Genomic DNA, 23,762 nt, shown 5'->3' with positions numbered 1-23,762 from the left:
GCAGCCCTGGGCCCCGGCCTGCATGTACTTGACCGAGAGGAGGCCAGGCTGACAGTCCTGAGACGAGACTGACAGGTCGAGGCCCCGCCCACCCTCCCTCCCCCACTAGGCAAGGCGTGGTGGGAGAATCCTCGGCCACTTAATTTGCTGCTTCAGCTTCCACTCTGCCTGCGTGTCAGGGTGACCTGACCGGGAAGTCGCTGTGTCTGACGTTCCCCTCCACAGCTTGAGAAGTGGAATAAATGAGAACAACCCGCGAGCGGTGTTTTCTGTCCTTCGAGAACGAGACGGGGTATTGTGTTCCGTGAGTCCCACGGTGTGAAGAGGGAAAACCGCTCTTCACGGAAACCAAGAGCTGAGCCACAGGGCGGAAATGGGGGTAGATGGAGAGCGACGGGCTGTGAGATTGTGTAGCTTCAAAGGATGGTAAAATGATGCCCCATTCTCAGCCTTTCTTACAGCTCGGGTAATTTCACAGACAAGTGCTTTCAGACTGACAGCTGTCTCAGTGTGGAAGTTCCTCGGGAAGTAGCTACATTCCAAAGATGACGTGTGTGGCTTTAAATTTCACTTTGTTTCCATCATAGGACCCGAGACAGCTCGATTTTTGTCTTTGACTAACGGGCTGCCCAGTCGCTTTTAACGGCTTTTAAATTTCCATTCTTATGTATGGGAACAATTTTTATGTGCACCGTAGAGTCACACGTAGACTTTTTATCAGCTTACCTTGCAGAAAGCTCACTGAAAACCAACAACACACTTTCTTCGGTATTTAACCTCATCAGCCACATGCTTACGTGACCAAGAAGAAAACACATTGATCTGCAGAACTGGGATTCTAAAACGTTTCTTAAATTTATTGGGGTGACACTGGTTAATGAAATGAATGGTTTAAATACATCACCTGTATACCGCATTGTAGTTTTTGCAATTTATTTACACCACGGGGGTCTCATGCTGAGTGAGCTCAGTCCTCCAGAGAAAGACAAATGCCGTGTGGTTTCACGGCTTCGTGGACTGTAAAGAGCCCAGTAAATAAACAAACAACATAGAGACAGACTCATAGACCAGCAGATGGAGGGGTGCCGAGGGGAGGGGGTTGGGGGCTGAGTGATAACGGCAAAGGGACTGAGAGGTACAGGTCGGTGGTCACAGCACAGTCACGGCTATTAATTTTTCAAGTTTTTAAAATCCTCCCCCGAGGATATATTTACTGATTTTAGGGAGAGAGAGCAAGAGAGAGAAAGTAGAAGCCTCAGGACGAAGGAGCCGGCACGAACTCTCCCTCTCGGGAGCAGCCCAGCCATTTTCTTTCCCCTCTTTCCCCCACAGGCAGGCGTCTCCTAAAATCCAAGGGTCCCCGTGACACCTGGTGGCCAGGGGAGCAGTGGGCAGCGGCCGCTCATCCCGGGCCGACCCCCTGCACCTGTCCCCAAGGCCCCCTTTTCTCTGACTGCCCAGCGGGCTAAGGCAGCCCACCTGGGCTCTTGCCCTGTTGCTGCTTTTCCTCCAGGCTTCCTTGTCTCACTGTCCCCGCTTGAATAAACGTGCCCTCACAGCCACCCGGACTCGCGTTGTGACATCTTTCCCACCTGAAGTCAGGAACCCCACACTACCGGCCCCCCGTGTCCAGTAACAACACGACACTGACCCCTTCCCGTCCCGTTTCTGTCTGCTGTCCCCACATCCCACATGTGAAGGACTGACATCCACTGGAAAGTCGTGGTTCAGACGCACCCACACCCCTGCTGACTCATAAATCCCCCTCTCTCTAAAAATAAGTAAATAAAATATTTTTAAAAAGATTTATTTATTTATTTATTTATCTTTAGAGAGGAAGGGAAGGAGAGAGGGAGAGAAATATCAATGTATGGTTGCCTCTCGTGCGTCCCCTGCTGGGAACTGGCCTGCAACCCAGGCATGTGCCCTGACTGGGAATCGAACCACAATCCTCTGGTTCCCAGGCCCGTGCTCAAGCCGCTGAGCTACACGAGCCAGGGCTTTAAAAATAAGGAAACAAAATCTTAGAAAAATATAAACATAGATCTTCATTTCAAGGGAAAAAAGAGAAAGCCGCTTCTCTCTCTCAGGAGCTGTGGGTAATCAGGTGTTACGTGTTTTTAGCATTCTGTGCAGAAACGAATGAAGAGAAATTGCTTTTAAAGGGGTGATTTGGAAGAATTTAGCAAACTACTGAGTGTCACATTAATCCGATGCAGTCAAGGCAGCGTGCATTTTATTAGGCAAAGAACATTCCCTCTGAAAGCATTCGCCATTTGGGCTCCACAGAGTCGATCTGTCAGCAGGGCTCGCTTTTTCGGGTAATTGTATTTTTATAAAATACGTTATTAAACACTAAACCTGTCAGGAACATGGGTTTCAACCTCCTCCACCCCTCACCCCCCGCGGAAACACCCTGCTCCCAGGAACACCTGGAATCTTCCCTGGAAGTTCTCCGAAGTCTTAACGGGCCACAAGCATCATTTGGAGCATCTGTGTCGGAGCCGAGATGCAGGTGGTCCTGGCCGCCCACGGAAGGACCACGCGCAAAATCCGACCGAAGGAGGAGGAGCCACCTGCCGGGCGGCAGACTAAGGACCTCCAAAAAAACCCGCTCATTTATGAAAGCCAGGAGGCTGCACACATCGTCAAAATCAACTTTGTTCTGACTTCGGCAATTAGCCAAGGACTTCCAACCGTCTGAGGGGAGAGTTATGTTCTTTTAAAAGGCCGACTCTTGGTCAGGACAGGGAACTGTGTGGCCTTCTGACCCTTCATATTTCGGTTTCCCTGGCCCCCGTTCCGAGGCAGCTTTGAAAACCAAGGGCTTTGCAATGGAGGTAGTCATTAAATTCATCGGGGGAGAAGCTACCGGAAGGGAAGGGACAGCTTCGGAGTCTCCGAAAGCCCCATTTTTGGAGGATTGCCTTTCATCTGCAGGCAGCCTGCACTCCGGGGTTTGTCCTTATTCCGCAGCTCAGAGCTGGCTCCTTACAGAAGCCTTTTCCCTGGGGCATTTGTCTGAAACAATCAGTGACAATTGTTTTCAATAGCAGCTACTGGAGAGGATGAGAACAGTCCAGGGGAAGTTGACCAAACACTTCAAAGGGAAAGCCAAGGGAACAAGAGGCCCCTGAGGGCTTTGAAAACCTCCAGCAGGTCTCTGGGACTTCTTAGCAGGCTGCGTGCATGTGCGTGCTGCCTGCAGCCTGGGAGACTGGCAATGCCCTTGTCTCCGCCGGGCTGACCTTGGGACTCCGCACAGGCAGCAAAGGAAGACCTGGCGGGCTTGCACCCCGCCTGCTGAGCACGGACGCTGTGTCATGCGGCGCACACAGAGCTCGCTGGCCAAAGCTGGGAGACCTGCTGCTTTGAGAAAGGGAAGGGAATCGCTGTCTAACCATTATCCAAGCGCTAAGCTAACGCTGCAGAGATTTTAAGGTCTGCATAGGAAGAGAATGTAGACTTTGTTACTTAGTCCAGGAAGCCATGGACATTGTTTACATTGATCATCGGTTGCAATATTTACATTGTTGCATGTAAACAGCAACAACAATACACACACACACATACACACACACCTACAAACCCAGCAGTTAATAAAAACTATTCCTGGAGATGTTCAGATGTTAGACATATTAGGAAAGCAACTCTTTAAATGAGCTATTATGTAAGTGAAATAGCCAGTCAGAGGAAGACAAGTACTGTAAGATTTCACTTTTCTGTGGAATCTGAAGAACAAAGTGCACTAAGAAGACAAGTACTGTAAGATTTCACTTTTCTGTGGAATCTGAAGAACAAAGTGCACTAACAAAGTGGAAACAGACCCCTAAACACAGAGAACAGACTGGCAGCTGCCCGAGGCGGGTGGGACGACTAAGTGGAAACTGTGAAAGAATTAGGCAAAAAAAGAAAAACCCAAACAAACAAACACAAAACCTCACAGGCACAGACAACCGTGTGGTGATTCCCGGGGGGGGGGGTAGGAGGAGGTGGAAGGGGGGACGGTGGGATGAATGGGGACAGAAGGAGATGCGACCTGGGGTGGTGAACACACAACACGATATACAGGCGATGCATCGTAGAATCGCACCCCTGAAACGTATAGAATTTTATTAACCAGTGTCACCCTGATCAATTCAATAAAAGAGAACGAATAAATGAGCTATTATAAATATGCTCGAAGAACTACAGGAGCGCCACGTCTGAAGAACTAAAACAAATGAGAACTACGTATCACTGGGTAGAAAGTATCAAAAAGGAAACAGGCAGGATTTAAAAACGAGCCAAGCAGCCCTGGCTGGCGTAGCTCAGTGGATTGAGCGCAGGCCTGCGAACCCCACGATTGCGGTTCGATTCCCAGCCAGGGCACATGCCTGGGTTGCAGGCCAGTTCCCAGCGGGGGACTCACGAGAGGCAACCACACATTGATATTTCTCTCCCTCTCTCCTTCCCTTCTTAAAAAAAACCAAAAAAATGAGCCAAGCAGAAATTTGGGGATGAAAGGGCGATCATTGAAATGAAGAAGCCACCAGTGGGTGTGAAGTTAATGTTTGTGTTCAGGCAGGAGGAAGAAGCCATGAACTTGATGGTAACGGAGATCACCCAGTCCGAGGAGCAGAGAGAAAAAGGAACGAAGGAAAATGAATTTCAGAGATTGGCCTCACGGTCGCCTCAGAAGAGAAGTGAGAGAGAAAAGAGGAAAGATTATATCTGGGGAAATAATGGCGAAAGTAGAAGAGAAGGGGACCCTTTCCAGTGCATTCTATGAACCAGTATTACACTAATACAAAAAAAAAAAGGAAAAAAAAAACAAAGACATCACAAGAAAAGTACAGACATATATCTCTTATAAATATAGATGTGGAAATCCTCAACAAAATACTAGCAAACAAAATCCAGCAAGTTAAAGATAATTAGACACCATGACAAAGGGGAATTTATCCCAAAACTACAAGGTTGGTTCAACAGAAACTCAATCAGTGTAATGAAATATCTGCCCTGTTGTGCTTGGCTTCTTTTACTGAGTGTGATCTTTCCAGGATCCATCCAAGCTGCAGTACAGGTCAGCATGCCGACCCTTTTTAAGGGTTCAGACACATTCCAATTTGTGTGTGCACACCATATTTTGTTTATCCATATTCTGTTGAGGAACCCTGGGGTTGTTTGACTGTTATGAGTAATGTCATATATACATATATATATGTATGTATGTATGTATGTATGTATATATATCTCCAGAAAAAGTCCAGCATTGTTACTATAAGGAGAACAGTGTGTGCATATTGATGTGACCTGGCAGCCAAGGAGAGTGGACCGGAATGCGCATGCGTGAACAGTGACGACTTCACTGTGCTAGTCAGTGGGGGCGGTAGGCACTGTTGAGTGAGCGTGTGGACGGTGTGGCCGTCCCATTCAAAATGACTGAGTGAGCAGAGCAACGATTCTGCATCAGATTTAACGTTAAGCTTGCATGTTCCTTTATTCAGATGATTCAGAGGCCACAGCTCTGGGCAACTGGTGATGGGCAGCTTCACCAAGACAACAGGCCCACTCACGCCTCACGTCTCCTGAAGAGTATGTTAGAGAAACACCCAATCACCCAGGTGACTCAGTCCCTCTACAGCCCAGATGTGGTACCCTGCGACCCCTGGCCTTTCCCAAAACTAAAATCACCTTTGAAAGGGAGAAGATTTCAGTTTGTCAATGAGATTCAGGAAAATGTGACCAGGTAGCTGATGGCGATTGGGAGAACCGTGTGAGTTCTCCAAATAGAACATGTCTATTTGGAAAGGGACGGAGGCGTCATTGTCCTGAGTGCAATGTTTCCTGTATCTTTCATTTTCTCCAGTAAATGTCTCCGTTTTTCCTAGCGTGTGACTGGACACCTTCTGGACAGACCCTGTAAACACGCATGTATATGGCATGTGGCAGCTACAGTGTCCCGTGTAGAAACGTCATTATGAACACATTTCGCTTACTGTGCAGATGGAGGCAGAGGTGGAGACACGTGCTCACACACACACATGCACGCACACACACACGCACACACAGACTCCCTCGCTCGGTCACCTGCGGAGACGGGCTGGAAGCCGCGATGCCCTGGGACCGGCGAGTGCAGATATCGGTTTCTAACAGCAGATGGGAGAGACCAGGGCCCCTCAGAGAAACGGCCAGTTCCAGGGCTGGGGCAGGGAACGTATGAGATCAGCCTAGGGTGTCTTAGAGTCGTTTCAGAAAGAAAGGAAGAGAGGGAGGAAGAAAGGAAGGAAAAAGGGGAGGGAAGGGAGACCGGGCGAGGAAAAGACGTTCTCCGCTACGACGGAGCATGCCTATTGGCGCAGGAACATTTAAGGGAAAAAAAGTAGCACCGATTTATAACATGGTAGAAGATAAACATCTGTGGGTCTATATTGATATAAATACAGAAGTGGTGGGGAACAGACATGTCTCGCATGCAGACGAATGCTAAATCATTTATCGTCTGCGCTCGGGCAGGTAGACCATGATGTTCCTCGGGCGCGGGCCCATGGCAGAGCCTTCCTCCTGAAATGGTCAGGGTGGACTGATGGGGAAAAGAGAAACCGGACAGGCTGGCCAATGCGATCTTGGTTAGCGTCCAGGACACCACCAGCAAACAGCCTGGTTGCTTGTGGGGACAGCGTGTCCCTTTCACGATCGGCCAAGAAGGGCACTTCCCTCCCGTGGCCTTCTTCTCCACACCCTGTCACCACAGCCTAATGATGGATCAGGAAAAGGGCAACAGGAGAACACGCTGCAAGAGACCCGGCCGGTTACCCCTCGGAACACCGGACGCTGACCCCTACCAAGGTCATCAAAACCCAGAAGGCCTGAGGAACGGTCACTGCAAGAGCAGCAAGGACAGCTGGCCGCTGTGTGCCCCAGGATGAAGTCCAGAGGCCAGAGAGGACTTCGGCACAGAGGAAATCTGAATTAAGAGAGGGCGTGACTTCAGCATTGCCAGTTAATCTGGACGCAGGTACCGCCCTCCTGGGATGTGGGGACATGGGAGCTGCCAGTCTCCAAAGATTCTGATGTTGAGACCTTTTGGACGCCACAATCCAGAACATAGAGGAAAAAAAAAACCACACCCCTGCCCTGGCCGCGTGGCTCAGGGGGTCGGAGCATCACCCCATGCACCAAAAGGTTGCAGGTTCGATTCCCAGTCAGGGTGCATAACTAGGTTGCAGGTTCAAACCCTGGTGGGGGCGCATATGGGAGGCAACCCATCCGTGTTTCTCTCTCTCTCTCTCCCCCCCGCCTTCCTCTCTCAACAGCAACAACAAAGAACACCTCGTTCTGCGATGACAAAACTCAACCGTTTTCCTCAATTCAGTTCACCAAACACATGTGGCCCCTGTGTCCCAAATTACAAAGCCTTTTGTAACATGTCAACTTCATTTGGTCCCTGAGACACAGGCTCTGCACCCCAGGCCACACACGGCGGAGGCTTGAGACCCGCAAACATTTTAACAAGTGTTCCCCAGACAAAAAAAAAAGAATCGATATTGCGTAGTTCCCATTTCCTGTTTTGCCTTTCTCACCTGACGCTGCCTAAATTTTTAGAGATAAACTCAGACATCCTTTGCCCGGGAAGGCTATTTTTAGAGGCAGTATTTAATTTTCACTTGTGGAAACATGGTGCCGAGGTTCTGGGCTGTAATGATCTGTCGGACGGGAAGGAGACGGATGAGGCTCGAGTCATATTTCATTAAAACTAGGTCCCGTGTGTTGATCCTCCGACTCATTTATTCCTGGACTCATATCTCTTCCACATCACACCTCACTGCATTAAAAAAAAGAGAGAGAGAATTCTCGAGGCTCTTGGCTCCGGCGGGACGCAGGTTGCTTGCTCAGATGATCCCACGCCACCTTGCTCAGGTTATTATAAAGGAGAGGCAGCTACATTTACATGCAAGGGAACATGTTGCGTTCCCTCGCCCACGAATAGGTCAGTGATGAAGAAATCCCACAGCCAGGTAGCCAGCCGCATCGAATCTGTCTGCAGGCTTGTTGGCCGTGCTCACAGAGTGCAGACGTCGGCGGCTGGAGCATAAATGTATTTATCGTGAGCCTTACACTCACCCCTTGTGCATCCTTAGGCACTGGGGGGCGCTGTTTCGCACCCTCCTCTTAATACCACTGGGGCTTTTAAAACGAAATAGAAATAACTGTCCTTGAACAATGGGCACATTCTATGCTTTTTCTGTTTCTCTCACTGGGCGCTCCACTGCGGACGCCTCTCTGCGGGTGGGGCCAGTCTCAGACGGCTGGCGTCCACTCCTGTTTTCGCCACGGAGCCCCCCACCCCCTCAGCAGGGCCCGGGTCTCAGAAGGGGGCAAAAGGGGCCCCACCGCACAGGTCACCCTGGCGTCTTCGTGGTTGAATGTGCCGAAGGAGGAGCTGAACTACAGGGTCCCACAGGTTCTTCTCGGCTGGGCCAGGCTGGGCGCTTGGAGAAAGACCATTTGGCCTAACGACGAGGTCAACTGCATCGGGGGTTGGGGGTGGGGGTTTGCCACCTAGGACCAGTGCCCGCCCCTGGCAGGACCCCCGCACAAGGCCGAGCGTGGGAGTGGCTAAACTAGCGGGCTGCGTCCCTGAAGACAAAGGACGCAATTTCAGTTGCTGTTCTTTCACTGGGAAACAGGCTCAGCCATGAAAAGGCACCCGACATTCTTTAGCTTTCAGTGTGGTGGGGGGGGGGACTGGCGCTGGGTATGTAAAGGACATTGGGGGCTACGTGTACATTTCTCCAATTTTCTTAATCCCCACTGTAGGGTATTTTATTATTGATTTGGGAGGGAGAAGGAAGAGAAGAGGGAGAAACACCAGTGGGAAAGAGAAACATGGATCGGTTGCCTCCCACACACGCCCCGATTGGGGATTGAACCTGCAACCTCGGTACATGTCCTGACCGGGGACCGAACCCGCCGCCGCCTTCCAGTGCAAGGTCGCCGCTGCACACCACTGAGCAGCCCGGCCAGGGCTGCATTTCCCGATTCTGGAATGATGTCAGAGAGGCCTCCTTTCCAGCACGCACTTGGGAGTTCGTGGAAGAGCATGTTTCAGCCCAACCCGTTGGCTCAGGCTGCTACTGGGTAGCAGTGAATTGGGTCTACACAGACCCTTCCTGGTTTTCGTTAATTAGCCCCCCTCGCAAAGCTCATAATGGAGTCACAGAGCCCCTTGCTGCGTGAAGCTACGAGAGCACACCTTTCCCCGGGGTCCCCCCCCCCGTGCCTGCCATTCTCGGCATTGAGGGGCCCCCCAGTCACAGCACTGGAGATTACGGGGTAAACACAGGGCGCCTGGAAGCACTCTCCTACAGCGAAAACCCTCAGTCTCCAGGCCCCCCGCCCCCGCCTGTGGGTCAAATTCATTATGTTAAATGAGTTCTCAGAGCTTTAATGTTCATAACATCTGCGTGCTGCTTTTTGAAAATCGATTCACTCCTTCTAGACAGGACCTCTTGTGGGCTCGGACTCTCAGGAAAGCGATTCTGTTCAGAGCCTTTAAGAGGTCCACTCACATTTGTGTTTTTCCTGCAGTAAATTACACTTTCCAGCGTTTAACCTGGAGAGAAAAACATCTTAAACACGCATCATGAGGATATCATTAAAAATGAAGACCTGTGTATCCGCAACATCTCCAAACCCGAACAGATTCTCCTTCGGAAAACTGAAGACTTCGCCCGTAAATCTCTGATTGGGAATCACTGTTCAGTCGTGGTGGGTCCACACTCGGCCTCAGCGGGCGTTTCCTGTTCACCAACAAGGCCCGGGGTCCCTGGCGGACCCTGGAACAGCCGCAGGTCTGTGCTTACAGCCGACACCGCAGGACAAACTGACAAGACGCTTCACGTCTTCACTTTGTGTCTTGCGGAAGGGCCCCCGCCCAAGCTCTCACTTTGTTCCCTCAAGTCACACTTGACCCAAAGGCATCCCAGGGGGGTTGAAAATGTCACTGCAGCGGAGCCCTCCAGAAGGTCGGGCTGCCCCTCAGCTCTGGGTCCTGCGTCACTGTCCGGGACACTGTCCTCGGCTGGAAGGCATTTCCTGAAAGGTCCCCCTTTAGACTGTCACTGCGGCTGGCTGACAACCCCAGCAACTAAGAAGTGCATTCTCTCCTAGAGGAATCTCAGGTTCATGTGCAAACCGGGGGCCTGGGCCTTGGAGGAAGCACCAGTGGGGAGAACGTGGTGGATTTCAGCGGCTGGGGAGGAGGGGAAAGACCATTTCTGGGCCACGGCTTATTTCCGGGCTAGTTGGAAACGAGCCTCAACCCTTCCGTGGGGTTTCGCAGCCCACCTCCAGGACGAAGCCTCCTCCGAGGGGAAGGAAAGGGGAGAGTGAGATGATGTTCCTCCTGCTCTGAGGACTGTCACCTGGCGGTGGGGTGCAGGGTCCCCCTTGTGGGTGTCAGAGGGACAACCCTGGAGCTACATCTTTGCTACGATGCCCGCCCCGTGATTGGAGAGATGTACTGCCTCTGTGAGCCTCAGTTTCCCCGGTTGTAAAAGGGGGCACCGCCAGTCACCAAGGACTGCTGTGAGTGTCCCATGAGCTCAGGCACATTTTACTGCTGTGTGACGTGTGAGCAGAGAGGGTGGGCGGGGAGGACAAGAACCGGAATGAGGGCCAGGAAGGGAGCCGGGGCAGAGGCCAGAAGCAGGTGGCCACTCGGGACACCGGCAATTCCTATGAAATCAACGTTCGCTGTACACCTGGCCTCCTCTCTCCCATGACGTCCTTTTGGTCGCCATTGTTGGGACACTCTGTCACCCCGAAATTTGTCCTGACTTTCCCCTGGGCCTTTCTGGAACCCATGCATGTACGTCAGTAATCCTCCCTGGGCGCGGCGCTGGGCGGGGGGGCTAACCTAGCAGGTGAAGAGGCAGGTGCTTTCCAGGTGGACACACGCACAATGCCTCCCGTTCTGCACGGTACCGACGGCACCTCTGTCTCCTTGTGACCCCAAGTCACCCCGCAAACCGGAGCTCCAGCACCTGGCGATGCTCCCAGGATGCCGTTCTGTGGGGTTCGGCCCACGGAGATGTGGTCTTGTTTGGGGCTGTGGGGGAACCTTTGAGCTGCTAAGGCTGAAAACAGATCTTTTTTAAAAAGATTTTATTTATTTATCTTTAGAGGGGAAGGGAAGGAGAGAGGGAGAGAATATCAATCTATGGTTGCCTCTCATGCGTCCCCTGCTGGGAACTGGCCTGCAACCCAGGCATGTGCCCTGACTGGGAATCGAACCGCGATCCTCTGGTTCACAGGCCTGCGCTCAATCCACTGAGCTACACCAGCCAGGGCTGAAAACAGATCTCTTAAAGAGTCAAGACCCCAGAAGGAACATTCTGGAAAGATACTTTTGTAAGAGATTTGCTACGGTCCCCAGCCAGCAGAGAGAGGCAGCTTCCCACATTCTCTGTGGGAGCCCAGATGACCACCCCCTGCTTCTGCCCAGGACGTTTCCATGGTATCTGTGATAAACACATCACAGAATCGTATCAATGGTGCTAGTTGAAAATCTGAGCTCCCAAACAAAAATTACGGAAGGGCCTCGCTCCGCAGTCCACTTCAGCCCCCTGTCCATCGAGTCTGCATGTCCAGTGGACAAGAGAAGGTGGAGGCCTTGCTCTCAACCCCGCCCAGGGCCCCACTCCAAAGAGAATGGTGGCCAAGGTCCTGGCCATCTGGAAGGCTCTGAGGGCAAAGACGCCGGAGGGGAGCTGGAGGGGGAACCCAGGTTCACTGGAGAGGAAAACCTTGGCCAGTGGGACGAAAACCTCTATTTGGCTGCCAACACTTGCATGTTAGGCACTTTAACGACTCCTTCCAGGCCTGTCCCCATCTGGGAGAGAGGCTTCTGGAAGCTTCTGAGAGCGGCGGGGACCGTTCTGGTAGCCCTTGTGTTCTGGCCTGCAGCTCAATAAACAGACTCTAATGCTCTTTATGACTGGGTGCGTGTGTTTAACCTTACGTTCCTGGGGGGGTCTTCACCCAACATCAGTGGGAACAACCCACCGATTTGGTTTCAGGAGAAACCGTCAGCCCGGGCACCCTGTGTCCAGCAAACACCTATTTGGATGGGAGGTGTCACCGAGAAAGGAGTCGGAAAGGAAAATATACCCCAGGAAAGGTTGGCACCGGGTGGTGGTCCCCGCGACCCCTCTGATTTCAGTCCAAAGGGGGCGCTGTCCCGGGAGGACCATGGTGCACCTGTGTCTCCCGGGCACCTGCGTACTAACAGGCGGACTGCGCAGAGGGGGTTACTGGACGGTCCGAGGGGGGTCTCACGTCTGAGGCGACTTAAACGTGACAGCAGATTAGGAGGAGGCCTGTCCAGAAAGTACCCAGCCATGTACCATGAGAAATAGAGACATTTATTGGAGAAGATACAAGATACAAGAAACATCGTACACAGGACAATGACGCCTCAGTCCCCTTCAAAGTGGGCACCTTGGGACCAGTTCTCCAAGGCTCCATCAGCTGCCCCGTTGTATTTTCCTGAATCTCACCAGTGGTCTGAAATCTCTTCCCTTTCAAAGGTGATTCTAGTTTTGGGAGAAGCCAGGAGTCACAGGTGCCAAATCTGGGCCGTAGGGGGGCTGAGTCACCTGGGTGATCTGAGGTTTCACCAAAAAACTCCGCACGAGACGTGATGCGTGAACAGGTGCGTTGTCCTGACGAAGCTGCCCATCACCAGCTGCTCAGAGCCGTGGCCTTCTGAAGCATCCAAATAGTTTCCACGGAGGAAAGCATGTTCAGGCTAATGTAAAATTGGATGCAGACTCATTGCTTTACTCGCTCAGGCATTTTGAAGGCGACGGCCACACCGTGCACACGCTCATGCAACGGCGTCTGCAGTGTGCACTGACCAGTACAGCGACGTCGTCGTTGTTCACGCACGCCCATTCCAGCCCACCCTCCTTGGCTGCCAGGTGACACTGAAGTCACGTAAACCATTCTGGTGACGTGGACAGTGGCTGGACTTTTTATGGACAAAGCCTCGCACGTGACTTCTACGATGTGTGCCTGGTCCCCGCTGTCACTCTGTACACTGCCACCAGAGGCGAGGGAACCAGACCGCACACGGGGTGGATCGGCGTGAATGCCCTCCTGAGGATTCCTGACTCAGGGCTTACCAACCCCCACGCGGCCCGTGTGGGTTTAGGGCGGACCTACCGGCCAGGGGTCGGACTGAGACAAGGAACAAAACTCCCCCGTGTCTCCCAGATGTGCATCCAGCGACTGTGCTTCTTCTCAGGCCTCTCTGAGTCTCCCGTGGGCACGTCTGTGGGCAGATCTCAACCGCGGTAGGGAGAGCGTTTGTGCCCGGGGTGCCTGAGATGGGGCAGAGAAGCTGACGGAAAGGGAAGGCCAACAGGCAAATCAAGTGGACGGCACCCGGTGACGAGCCTCAGCTCACTGTCCCCTGGCGTGGGGGGTGGCCCACCAACCCATTCCTCAAGGCCTGGGCTTCTGCTGGACCCTCAGGCTGCCAGACTCCCCAGAGACCAGCAACAAGGGGGTAGGGACAGTGGGCACTGGACGTGGCCATGGGCCACACAGATGTGCCGTGCTGGCTGCCCCTGAGATGGGGGAAGAAACTGCCCAGGGATGTCATTTGTCATCACACACACTCCCGGACCCTCACTGCACAGAGGACTGGACCTCACGACGACTGAATTGATGCCCTAGGACTCAGCATAAACTTTCCACGGGACTTTGGGCAACTTCTCAGAATCCTCTGGAAATATTTTCAGAGTAAGTCAGACTGACTTCTTCAAAAGACCTAGTCCTGCCACTTGCTGGCTGTGGGGACCCGGGCCAGCGAGTCACCCTCTCTGATCCTAGGTACTCTTATCGATAAAACTAGCGATAGTAGGAAGCATCGTGCTCCTGTTTAATGTCTGACGTTTGGCCGACTTCCCCCACCCCCCACCCTGGGAGGGAATGAGAGGACACCATGATGACAGGGTCACGTCGGTGCACAGGGAGGACCGCGTAGGAAAAGGGGGTGAGTCTGAGGTCGGGGAGCACAGTCCGGCCTCAGGCACGCTCTGCGTGGAATCATACCTGGCAGGTAAGAATGAAGTGAACAAATCTGGTACGGGAGCTATCTTCACCATTGTGAGATTCTCCCTACGCCCACAGGACGAGGGAATTGGATACATACTATCATCGTAAATGTTTGCACACGTTTGCAAACTGCCAAGAGTTACAGCACATCAGGATGCCCTTCCATTGGCCGGAAACGCGAGACCCTCAGTCCTGGTCTGTGAACACTCAGGGTGCCCGTTGCTGAGTTAACTCCCTTCCGTGAGTTAAAGTTCATGGCGACCTCATGACAGCCAGACCCTCGCTTGGGTCCCTGAGGGAAAGAAAGTGGCCACCTGGGCGCCCGTACAGCCCTGAGAACCCATCTGTCCACCGAGGGCAAGATAGAGATCGGATCGGGTACCTGGACATAAAATCAGATACACTCCAGGCACCGACTGCTGGTGGTCGGAGATTAGACTCAATTACGGGAGACCAAACGACTCATTTTTCATTAATTACGAAGGCGATCAGTGTTTGGAAAGGTGTCGATGGTGATGAATTAGGCTCTCCGAGGCCGATGTGGTTATGGGCTGGGTGGGAGAACTGAATGGAATCCATGTCTGACGTCAGGGCTCCTCTGCCGGTCAGAGCCTACCGCACAGGACTTTCCAGACAGCATTGAAGAGAACATTCTAGCAAGAAAAGCGCACAAAGGCAGCCCACTTTGGGGGTGGGGACCTATGGACTGTGCCTTAATTCGGAGGAAGGTAAAATAAAGTAAGGCTGTGAGTGCTGTCGGGGGGCTGCTGGGCGACGGTGCTCTGGGCGGTCCCGCAGCTCAGGCGGGCGGTCCCCTGCCCACCCTTCGATGGAGCCCTGGAGCCAGACCCATTGCAGGTTCGAGTCCTGCCTCAGGGCATGTCTTCCTGTCTGTCTTGCTGGGTGGGAAAACTGGAGGGGCCAAGTGTTGGGGGAGACCCTCAGGAAAAGTCCCGAAAAGCCTTGGAGGCCCAGAACAACCCCAAGACACCCTGGAGAATGTCAATCTCGCCGAGGAGGAAAAATGACACGCAAATCTCACTCAAGATCCCTTGTCAAGAAAACACAGTATCTGCCCTCGGGGTGGAAAGGGGCCACGTGCGACCCTGACTGACTCAGAGGGGCTGTGTGGTGGCCTTACACATTCAGAGACCGAAAGGAGCCACGCGGCACGGTCTGAAAGGGGACCTCTCTACCTAGAAGCAGGTCACGGCTAGAACCTTCCCTGACAAAAGTCGATCTTCACCTTGACCAAGCCTGTCAGCTGTTCGTTTGCGTCTATAATAACACAACTCTGGGATGTCAAAGAAATTTCCTTTCTCCGCACCAGGGAGAGACCACCAGTCCCCTCACTGTTACTGTCGCGGAGCTCACTGTTAACTGTGCCCGCCTGTGTCGAGAAGCATGTGTCTACCATTTGACTCAGATCCAATCCCAGAGGTCTCCCCGGGTTGCTCCCTCCCGCCTCCCTAACCTACCACCAGTGGGTTTCACGGAACCCCCTCTTTTGACTGTGATGGACAAAATAAGGGGCGAAACTGCCATCTCCCAGGGCATTTATTTGCTCAGTCCGTTGAGGGTTGGCTCCCCAGCGAGGGTCCGTTTGGCTCAAATACACGCACGAAACTTCTCACAGGCGTGGACGGTCCTTGGCTGACACGTAGGTGCTCACGTGCGCGCACACACACACACACACACTCTCTAGACCCAAAAGGGGACACCTGAGCCCGTGCCCCTGTGATGCACACAGACAGGTAGAGTTGGGGTTTCCCTCCTGGTCGGGCTCTGCCTCGGGTCCAATGAGGACAGACGTCCCATTTCCCAGGAAGCAGAGGGGCGCTTGCCAGAGGGACGGGGGTGAAAAGAGGCAGAACACGCCCCCCGTCCCAGGGGAGCCCTGGCCCGCTGAGCCTGTAGGCACTGGATGCCCTGGAACTTTCACTAAACAGTTCTTGCAGCAGCCGGTAGGGGGCTGGGGGTGGTGCCTGGTGACCAGTGCGGGGCGGTGGGGGGGGGGGGTGTGGGGAAGCCCGGGGCGGGCCACCATCTCTGCCCCCAGAGGCGTCCCCGAGGCTGGGACTCGCAGCCGAGGCTCTGCCTTCCGCCCTGTGTGAGTGGCACAGAGTTCTACCACAGCCTAGGCAGGGAGGCCCTGACTCCGCTGGGGAGCCCCCCGGGAGAATCGGGTTGGGACTGGCCACGAAGGCCGCGGCCGGGTCACTGATGCTGAGAAACGTGAAATAAAAGCGTTTGCAGAAAAAGAGAAGAAGAGGCGCTGGGCTCGCCAGGAAGCTGACCCGCCCGGGGTCACGCCCGGAAAGGCTGCGGTCCGGGCAGCAGTGGGGCGGGAGGGAGGTGAGGACAGGAGAAAACTGGGCAGGCGCGGCGAGGCTGAGGTGGGACCCTGGGGGCGGGGTGTCCAACCTGGACCCGAGGGCCGCATGCGGCCCAGGCTGGCTGTGAATGCGGCNCCGTCCCAGGGGAGCCCTGGCCCGCTGAGCCTGTAGCCACTGGATGCCCTGGAACTTTCGCTAAACAGTTCTTGCAGCAGCCGGTAGGGGGCTGGGGGGGGTGCCTGGTGACCAGTGCGGGGGTGGGAGGTGGGGGTGGGGAAGCCCGGGGCGGGCCACCATCTCTGCCCCCAGAGGCGTCCCCGAGGCTGGGACTCGCAGCCGAGGCTCTACCTGCCGCCCTGTGTGAGTGGCACAGAGTTCTACCACAGCCTAGGCAGGGAGGCCCTGACTCCGCTGGGGAGCCCCCCCGGGAGAATCGGGTTGGGACCGGCCACGAAGGCCGCGGCCAGGTCACTGATGCTGAGAAACGTGGAATAAAAGCGTTTGCAGAAAAAGAGAAGAAGAGGCGCTGGGCTCGCTAGGAAGCTGACCCGCCGGGGGTCACGCCCGGGAAGGCTGCGGTCCGGGCAGCAGGGGGGCGGGAGGGAGGTGAGGACAGGAGGAAACTGGGCAGGCACAGCGAGGCTGAGGTGGGACCCTGGGGGCAGGGTGTCCAACCTGGACCCGCGGGCGGCATGCGGCCCAGGCTGGCTGTGAATGCGGCCCAACACAAAATCGTAAATCTACTTAAGACATGATGAGTCTTGTGTGTGTGTGTGATCACGTGTCACAACGTACTAAATGTGTGGCCCAACTCTTCCTCCAGGGTGGCTGAGTGCCGCGGGGGCGGTGCGGGCAGCAGCCGAGACTCGGCAGGCTTCCTACCGCCAGACAGACCCCGGGGCGCCCTGCTCCTGAGAACAGGGGGTCCCGAAAACCACACCGAGAGAGAGAGGGCGGCACAAATCAGCGGCTCACACTAACGTGTGACATAGTTTCACCGGTCCCCTTCCTGAGAGCTCTAGTAAGGCCTGGGGACTGTCACAGGTGTGTCCTCAGTGCCGTGACTTCCCATGATGCCTACTGTGGTGACCCACCGGGCCATCGGGGAATGGTTTTACTCTTCCAGACCTGTCCTTTCGGGCATTTCCCTGTGGTTAGCTGTGGCCAGTGGCCGAGGGCTGCAGAAATGGCCCCCAGGGAACTTCCTCCTTCTCCCCGACTCTAACACCCAGCGGTTCCAACGGCACGAAATGTGGCCTTCGGAGGAAACACCTCCCTGCTCCACACGCCAGCGCCCCCTCCGCCCGCCCCCGCCGCTCCACACAGAGACGCAGCGGGGGCGGCGGGGCCACGAAAGGGAACAGGACGAAGCAGACACGGAAACCACGTGGCTCTGAGCCCCGACCCTATCGCCAATTTGATTTTCTACAACATACACTTTCCCAGCACCAACCAGCCAGCTGATATTTTCCTGCATTCAAAGGAAGCAATTTTCTCCAATTTTTCAGTCTCTCTAGTATTTCATGGGAGAGACACAGGGCTCTTGGCTCACGAGAGGCGGGATTCGTGGAAATGAGTGTAAACAAACTCAGACGGTCTGGGTCCTGCAGTCCCCCCACCCTCACCACGGGTCTCCAGCCTAGAGCCAGCAGGTGAGCTCATCGGGTCCTGTCTGCACCCTAACGACCCTGGGAGGGGACAGTGGGCCCCCCAAAGGGTGTGTGGGGGCTCATCAGACCATTTCCAGGGTTTGGTCCAGGCTGCCTTGGTGAGAGGGGCCTCCCGGGGGCGTTGCCAGGGCCTGTGGCATCGGACCCCCTGTGTGGAGGGCCTGACCCCACGGACACACAGAGCAGGCAGGTGCCCTGTCTGCAAATGCAACACGTGCAAGGCAGAGAGCCACCCACATACAAATCCAGGGTGAGCTCCCGCCCTGCCGTCCGAAGCAGCAGGGTCAGGAGCAGAGCGTTCGGTACTTGGTGTGGCTGGGGAAGACCCACAGCCCGAGTGTGAGTCAGAACGTCCAGACCACCCGCAGGAGACATGCCCTGGGGCCGGGGGCCCTGTGGAGACAGCCACCAAGGGGCAGTTTCTCTTTGATGAGTTCCTCCTCCGGCACTCCAAAATTCGAAGTCCTTTTCTCCCGTGCTTCCCCTTCCTCCTCAGACCCCTCAGGACCCTCAGGACCCCCCGGGTCCCTGAGAACCTGCCCTCTCTCTTCCCCTGAGCTAACGCCCGGAGCTCACCTTCCAGGATCCTCCAAGCGGCTCTGACCTCCCACTGAGCCTCAGGCCCAGTTTCCAGACTTAAAGAACATTTCTGCTTATTTATCTTCTACCGGCTCCTGCTCTGAACTCATCACCCAGTTGCAGAACCGATGCCTCGTTGCTGGTCGGGGAAACGGGGCTGAAAGCCTCCAAGCTTCCTTCGACTGGCTTCCCCCACCCGTCCACGTCTGCACGGCTGGCCTGTCTCAGTCTTTTCTCGGTCACCGTGGCTTTTACACCTGTCACCTCATGTCTACGCGCTGCCTAAACTTGCCATGTCTGAAGGCACACGCGTGAGATGAGATCCTCCGGAGACACGGAAATGCCCAAGGGGAACGTTGACTGAGTCCCCTGGACATGAGTCTGGGGTCCAGGCTGTAAACGTCCCCTCTCACAGCTCACACCACCCAAAAGGCAAGTGCACACACACCGAATGCGGGTTATTTCCAGTTGGCAAAATCACAGGCCATTCTCATTACCTTTGAAAGAGTGTTCAACTCTGTCTCCTAACTTGCTCTCGTAAATCTGTAACTCACAGGTAATAAAAATGTCACCTGAGGCACAAGCTTAAGCTTCCATCGAGCCAACGCACTGCTCCGAAACCTTCCGTTCCGACAGGTCCGGCCAGGCACCCCCCCTTTTCTGACTGCTGCCCCACCCTCATGGGCCTCCCTGCCCCCCAGGAACCTGCAGCACCAGGTCCCCAACCAAGGGGAGCTGGATAAACGAGGGTCCGGATGGTTTCTGAAGCTCCCCCCAGCTCCACGTCCCGCGATAGTCCTGTGAGTGCACCCTTGCCCTGCCACCTCTAGTGGGGGGGGGCGGGCGATGAACGGGGCACAGACGCCCCCTCTGCCTCCGGATCAAAGGCACCGCCCCTTCCTCAGTCGCAGCCCGGAGCCCTGGGCTCTCTCCGTGCCCCTCTTGCCTCTGGTCTCCCTTGATAAAGTCCATGCTCTCTGAGAACCTGCTCTCTCATTCATTTTTAAGTCAGCTCACCTCAGCCTCAGGAATTAACTCTGAAGCCAGAGGGGAGGACAACGGAGCAGCGAGTGGGTGTGTGACAGCTTGCGAAGCGTCGGGAGCATTTCGGGAGCAGTGTGCCCCGTGGCAGGGCCGCCCCTGGAAAAGCACTTAAGCGGGAAGCCAGGGGACAGCCTTGCAGCCACATGACCTCAGGGAAGCCACGGAGCCCCTCTGGGCTTCGTCTCCTCCCCAAGCCAGGATTTGAACCAGATCCCCGGCGTTTCCGGACAAGATTCCCTGACCCGAGAAGCACTTCAAAGTGCGCCCGCGGGGGCTCAGCCCACACATGAGAGGCATTCCCGGAGAGGGCGGCACGTTTGAGGGCTGGCTGTGCCGCGGCTGGTGTCTCTGTGCCGTGACCGTGCCTCCAGCCGACCCAGACCAGCGACAGGACCCGGGCCACGCGCCCTGCACCAGAAACCGCCGTAGGGCCGCTCCCTCCTCTGCCTCCACATCCACTGTGGCGTAGTTTCAAAAACCCCCATAAACGAGAAAACCAGACGCCGCCCAGATTGCAGGAGGTGGATGGGGCTGCACTGTCCCGGGGATCTGGCCACATTCTAGAAGCATCTTTCAGCTCCTTGGCCCCTCTATCTAGCGGGATGGGGATGAGGGGACAATGCAGAATGAGACCAGAGAAGGAAGGAAAGCTCGGCTGTGTCGCTCCCAGGGCTGGTTGCTTAGCAACATCTCCCATCTCTGTGGGAAATGAAGTTTCCTGGAGGCCACATGGAGGACTCATTTCTCACAGAGGAGCAGTCCCATCTTACCAGACACAGGTTTTCTTAGAGCGATAATGAGATTATCGCTGCAGTAGCTCGGGGTGGGGGGTGGGTGGGGGGGGTCTGCTTCTGTGGCCTGAGGGAGACTGAGAGACCACCGGAGGCAGCCAGGAGAGCCTCGCTGTCCCCAGTGGCCAGCGGGGTGAGTGTCACGGTGGGGGGGGGGGGGCTGGCAGGACTCACCACTGATCCACTTAGCCTCGGGGTCGTGCACTTTGAACTCGTCACTGAAGAGATCCTCCACTGTGACCTTCTTCTTCTGAGACACGCTGTTATCTTCCGCTGGGGAGAAGAAAAAATGGGGCAGAGAGTTACAGTTTTTATCTCCTGGTAAAAGAGGAACATCAGCATCCAACTGCCATTCAGAACTAAGAGAGGTGGTGATACGAAATTTCTACAGATACACCCGCCGAACAAAGACGCCAGCCACACTTTTCATCAAAAAAAATTTAAACCATCAAAAATGACGGCAAGGGGACTGTGACTCCGAGCCATGACCCTCTGTCACGCCCTCCCTGTGCCATAACCGATGAGCTCGGCCTTTGAGCAGTGTGTATGTGTGTGTGTGGGGGGGGGACGGTCGGCCAAAGAGGAAGGAACGAATTTCTGGAAAGACTCTGGGCTGCACCACGCAATCCATCGTTCCCTCAGCATCTGTTAAACGCCAACTGTCGGCCGCCATGGGGCTGCTGGGAGTTAAAACACAACGGACATGTTTCTCAGGCATTTATTCTCTGTACGCCTCACTAGTCCCGGGCTGTCTATGGCTGGGGGGTTAGTGCTTGTGCAGATGGAATCACACCCCAAATGTCCGTGTGCAGGTGGCCAGATGCTGCCCTGTGTCCTCTTGATGGTCGCCCTTGGGAGTCAGCTCCTGGGGTGAACCCTGACGGCGCTCGGCCAACAGCCCCGCACCAGGTGTGGGGAAATGTGTCGTGAATGGCGTGGGCTTGGAAGGCCCCAGAAACGGGCCAGCTTTTATCCGATGTCCCAACCTCGAAGCCTGGGGGGCTCTCAGACCTGCCCCCGAAGAGGCTTCGCCCATGCAAGGCGCAAAGACCCACCTGACTCCTTTTCAGGGGTGGAAGGCCATCCCTGCGTCTGGCCCCTGAGCCTAAGCGAACGGACTAAACGCACTGGGTGGTGCCTCCAAGTAGCCCCACCTGCTACGTGAATGAGAGACGCTTCATTGTAACCGTTTCGGATGTACATCACCCACCCAGGTGCCTGGTGACGTCCCTGCCCTCTCAGAGGGAAGGCAGGGACAGGCAGTCCACAATTCCAGGAGACTTGGGGCCCGCACCCCCCGGTTCTGGGCTGTGCTGCTGGGTGCGGTGACCCCCGGCACCTTGAGAAGTGTGTGGGGCCGTGTGCATCCCGCCCGGAATGGGTCAGATCGGCGAGTCGTTACACTGGGGTGTTTTGTTCTGTCTATTTCTCTCTGTAACGTCTGGCTGTCGAGGCAGCTCCCACGGCCTGGGCTGACCCAGGGCTTGTTGGAATTTTTTTATTGCAAAATCTGTGGCCGGTTGTTGGGAATTGATGCCAATGCCTGTGGGATTACTTAACAAAACGAGAATAAATAATCTTGGAATGGAATCCCCAGAGCTACCTCTGGGACTGTAGCACCTACGTTGAATGGCTAAGAAAGCTGGTTGGTTAAAGAAAGTCGCCGTCCAGATAGCAACAAACTCACTGTGGCTCTGGATGGATTTTACGAAATGAGAGTTGGCTTGACCCGAATTCCCCAGACAATTGTTTGGTGACAGGGTTTTACAGTTTTGCCCTGGCTTTGGCCAGTGTCAGGCTCTACGACAGAAACATGCATTTGTATCTAAAACCGTGAATGCTTTAAAGGGATTTTGCACTTAAATTTATTTATTTATTATTTTTAGAGAGAGGGGAAGAGAGGGAGAGAAACATCCACACGAGAGAGCAACATCAATTGGCTGCCTGTCACACCCTCCACAACCAGGGACGGAACCTGCAACCCAGGCATCTGCCCCGACCAGGAATCGAACCAGCGGGCGACCTTTTGCTTTGCGGGATGACACCCAACTCACCAGGCCACCCTGGTCAGGGCCCAGAAGACTCTTTAAAAGCATAACCACCACGGATCCACTCTGCTGGCTGGCGCTGACCCTTCTAACACGACCAGTGTAAAGGGCAGCGGGTGGGCAGCTCTGTGAGCACCAGCGTCGGAGTGTAGAGCGAAGAATTACAGGGTAGACATCGGGAAGACTAAAATCAGACGTGGGGGAAAGGAACAGCATCCAGGCGCCGGTCGTAGAATTGAGAGTTTGAGAAAATTATTACTATATTACGTGATGTGGGTTGTTGATTTCATGTCTTTTCCAACTCTGTGTGTGTGTGTGTGTGTGTGTGTATTTGGGCAGTACATATGAATACAGTCATATTCTGACCGTAAGCACATAGTCACACCAAAACTTAGCGTCTGAACCAGCCTGTGCGTCTTCACGAGGCACCGGCCCCCTGGTCAGCTGCTTTCATCGTCCGAAACGACTGTGCCCTTGCTGTGTGGACAAGGGTGCACGGTGCCCCCCACGGAGACATGGGGGAGACCACTCTCCCCCAGTGCACCTCGGGTGGGCGTGAGAAACCCCAAACATCTGTCACGAGTGCCAAGGCCACGATCTATCACACAAAATGTACGCTTTCCATTGGGATGTTACGGCTTGGTGGATTGCTCTAATTTCACTTGGTTCCTTCTGCTCATTTCGTAAGACCCGTCCGTAAGTGCGCTTTGTCTGTTTGACGCAGGTCCGCAAAGCAGTAAAAAGAATTAGGTCCACGAGGGAGACGGGCGGGGTCTTTCCCTCTCCCAGGCTGCAGACCACAGGTGCGTCCTGTCTCGGGTGCATTTCAGCTCCTTCCCCGGGAGCGGAGATGATGAAGAGCCCCACTGTGAAGCCATGAGGGGTCCCTGCCGTGGTGACGGAAGTCCGGGAGAGGGCCCCAGGGTGAATGGGGGCAGAGAAGCAGGCAGATAAGGCCCAGCCACGGCCATCACCTCATTCCCCATCCCCAAAGTGCCTGCCCTCTTCCAGCTCTGATCTCCCCGCAAGTCCACGGTCACGCCTCCTGGGTTGAGTCTCAGCCGCGCCAGAACGGGCAAAGGCGTTCATTCCCCCTCGCCCCCTCGGTTCCCTGAAGCTGCTGTGGGACCCCAACCTGGTGGCTCACTGCAGCAGAAGTGTGTCCTCGAACAGTTCTGGGGGCTG

General features: G+C 54.8%; 1 protein-coding gene across 1 annotated transcript in view; it reads right to left on the bottom strand.

Annotated features, from left to right (window-relative positions):
* DPP6 (dipeptidyl peptidase like 6) overlaps positions 1-23,762 on the bottom strand; it is a 190,076-nt gene that overhangs the window by 151,228 nt on the left and 15,086 nt on the right. The window contains exon 3 of the mRNA XM_037049919.1: positions 20,704-20,802. Coding sequence (XP_036905814.1) covers positions 20,704-20,802 — 99 coding nt within the window. The remainder of the gene's footprint in view (positions 1-20,703; positions 20,803-23,762) is intronic.

This window comes from Sturnira hondurensis, unplaced genomic scaffold, assembly GCF_014824575.4.
Source record: "Sturnira hondurensis isolate 20B ecotype Veracruz unplaced genomic scaffold, ASM1482457v3 Scaffold0006496, whole genome shotgun sequence".
Classification (NCBI taxonomy): Eukaryota; Metazoa; Chordata; class Mammalia; order Chiroptera; family Phyllostomidae; genus Sturnira; species Sturnira hondurensis.
The sequence above is the reverse complement of the archived record's forward strand: the minus strand, read 5'-3'. Positions and strand labels throughout refer to the sequence as shown.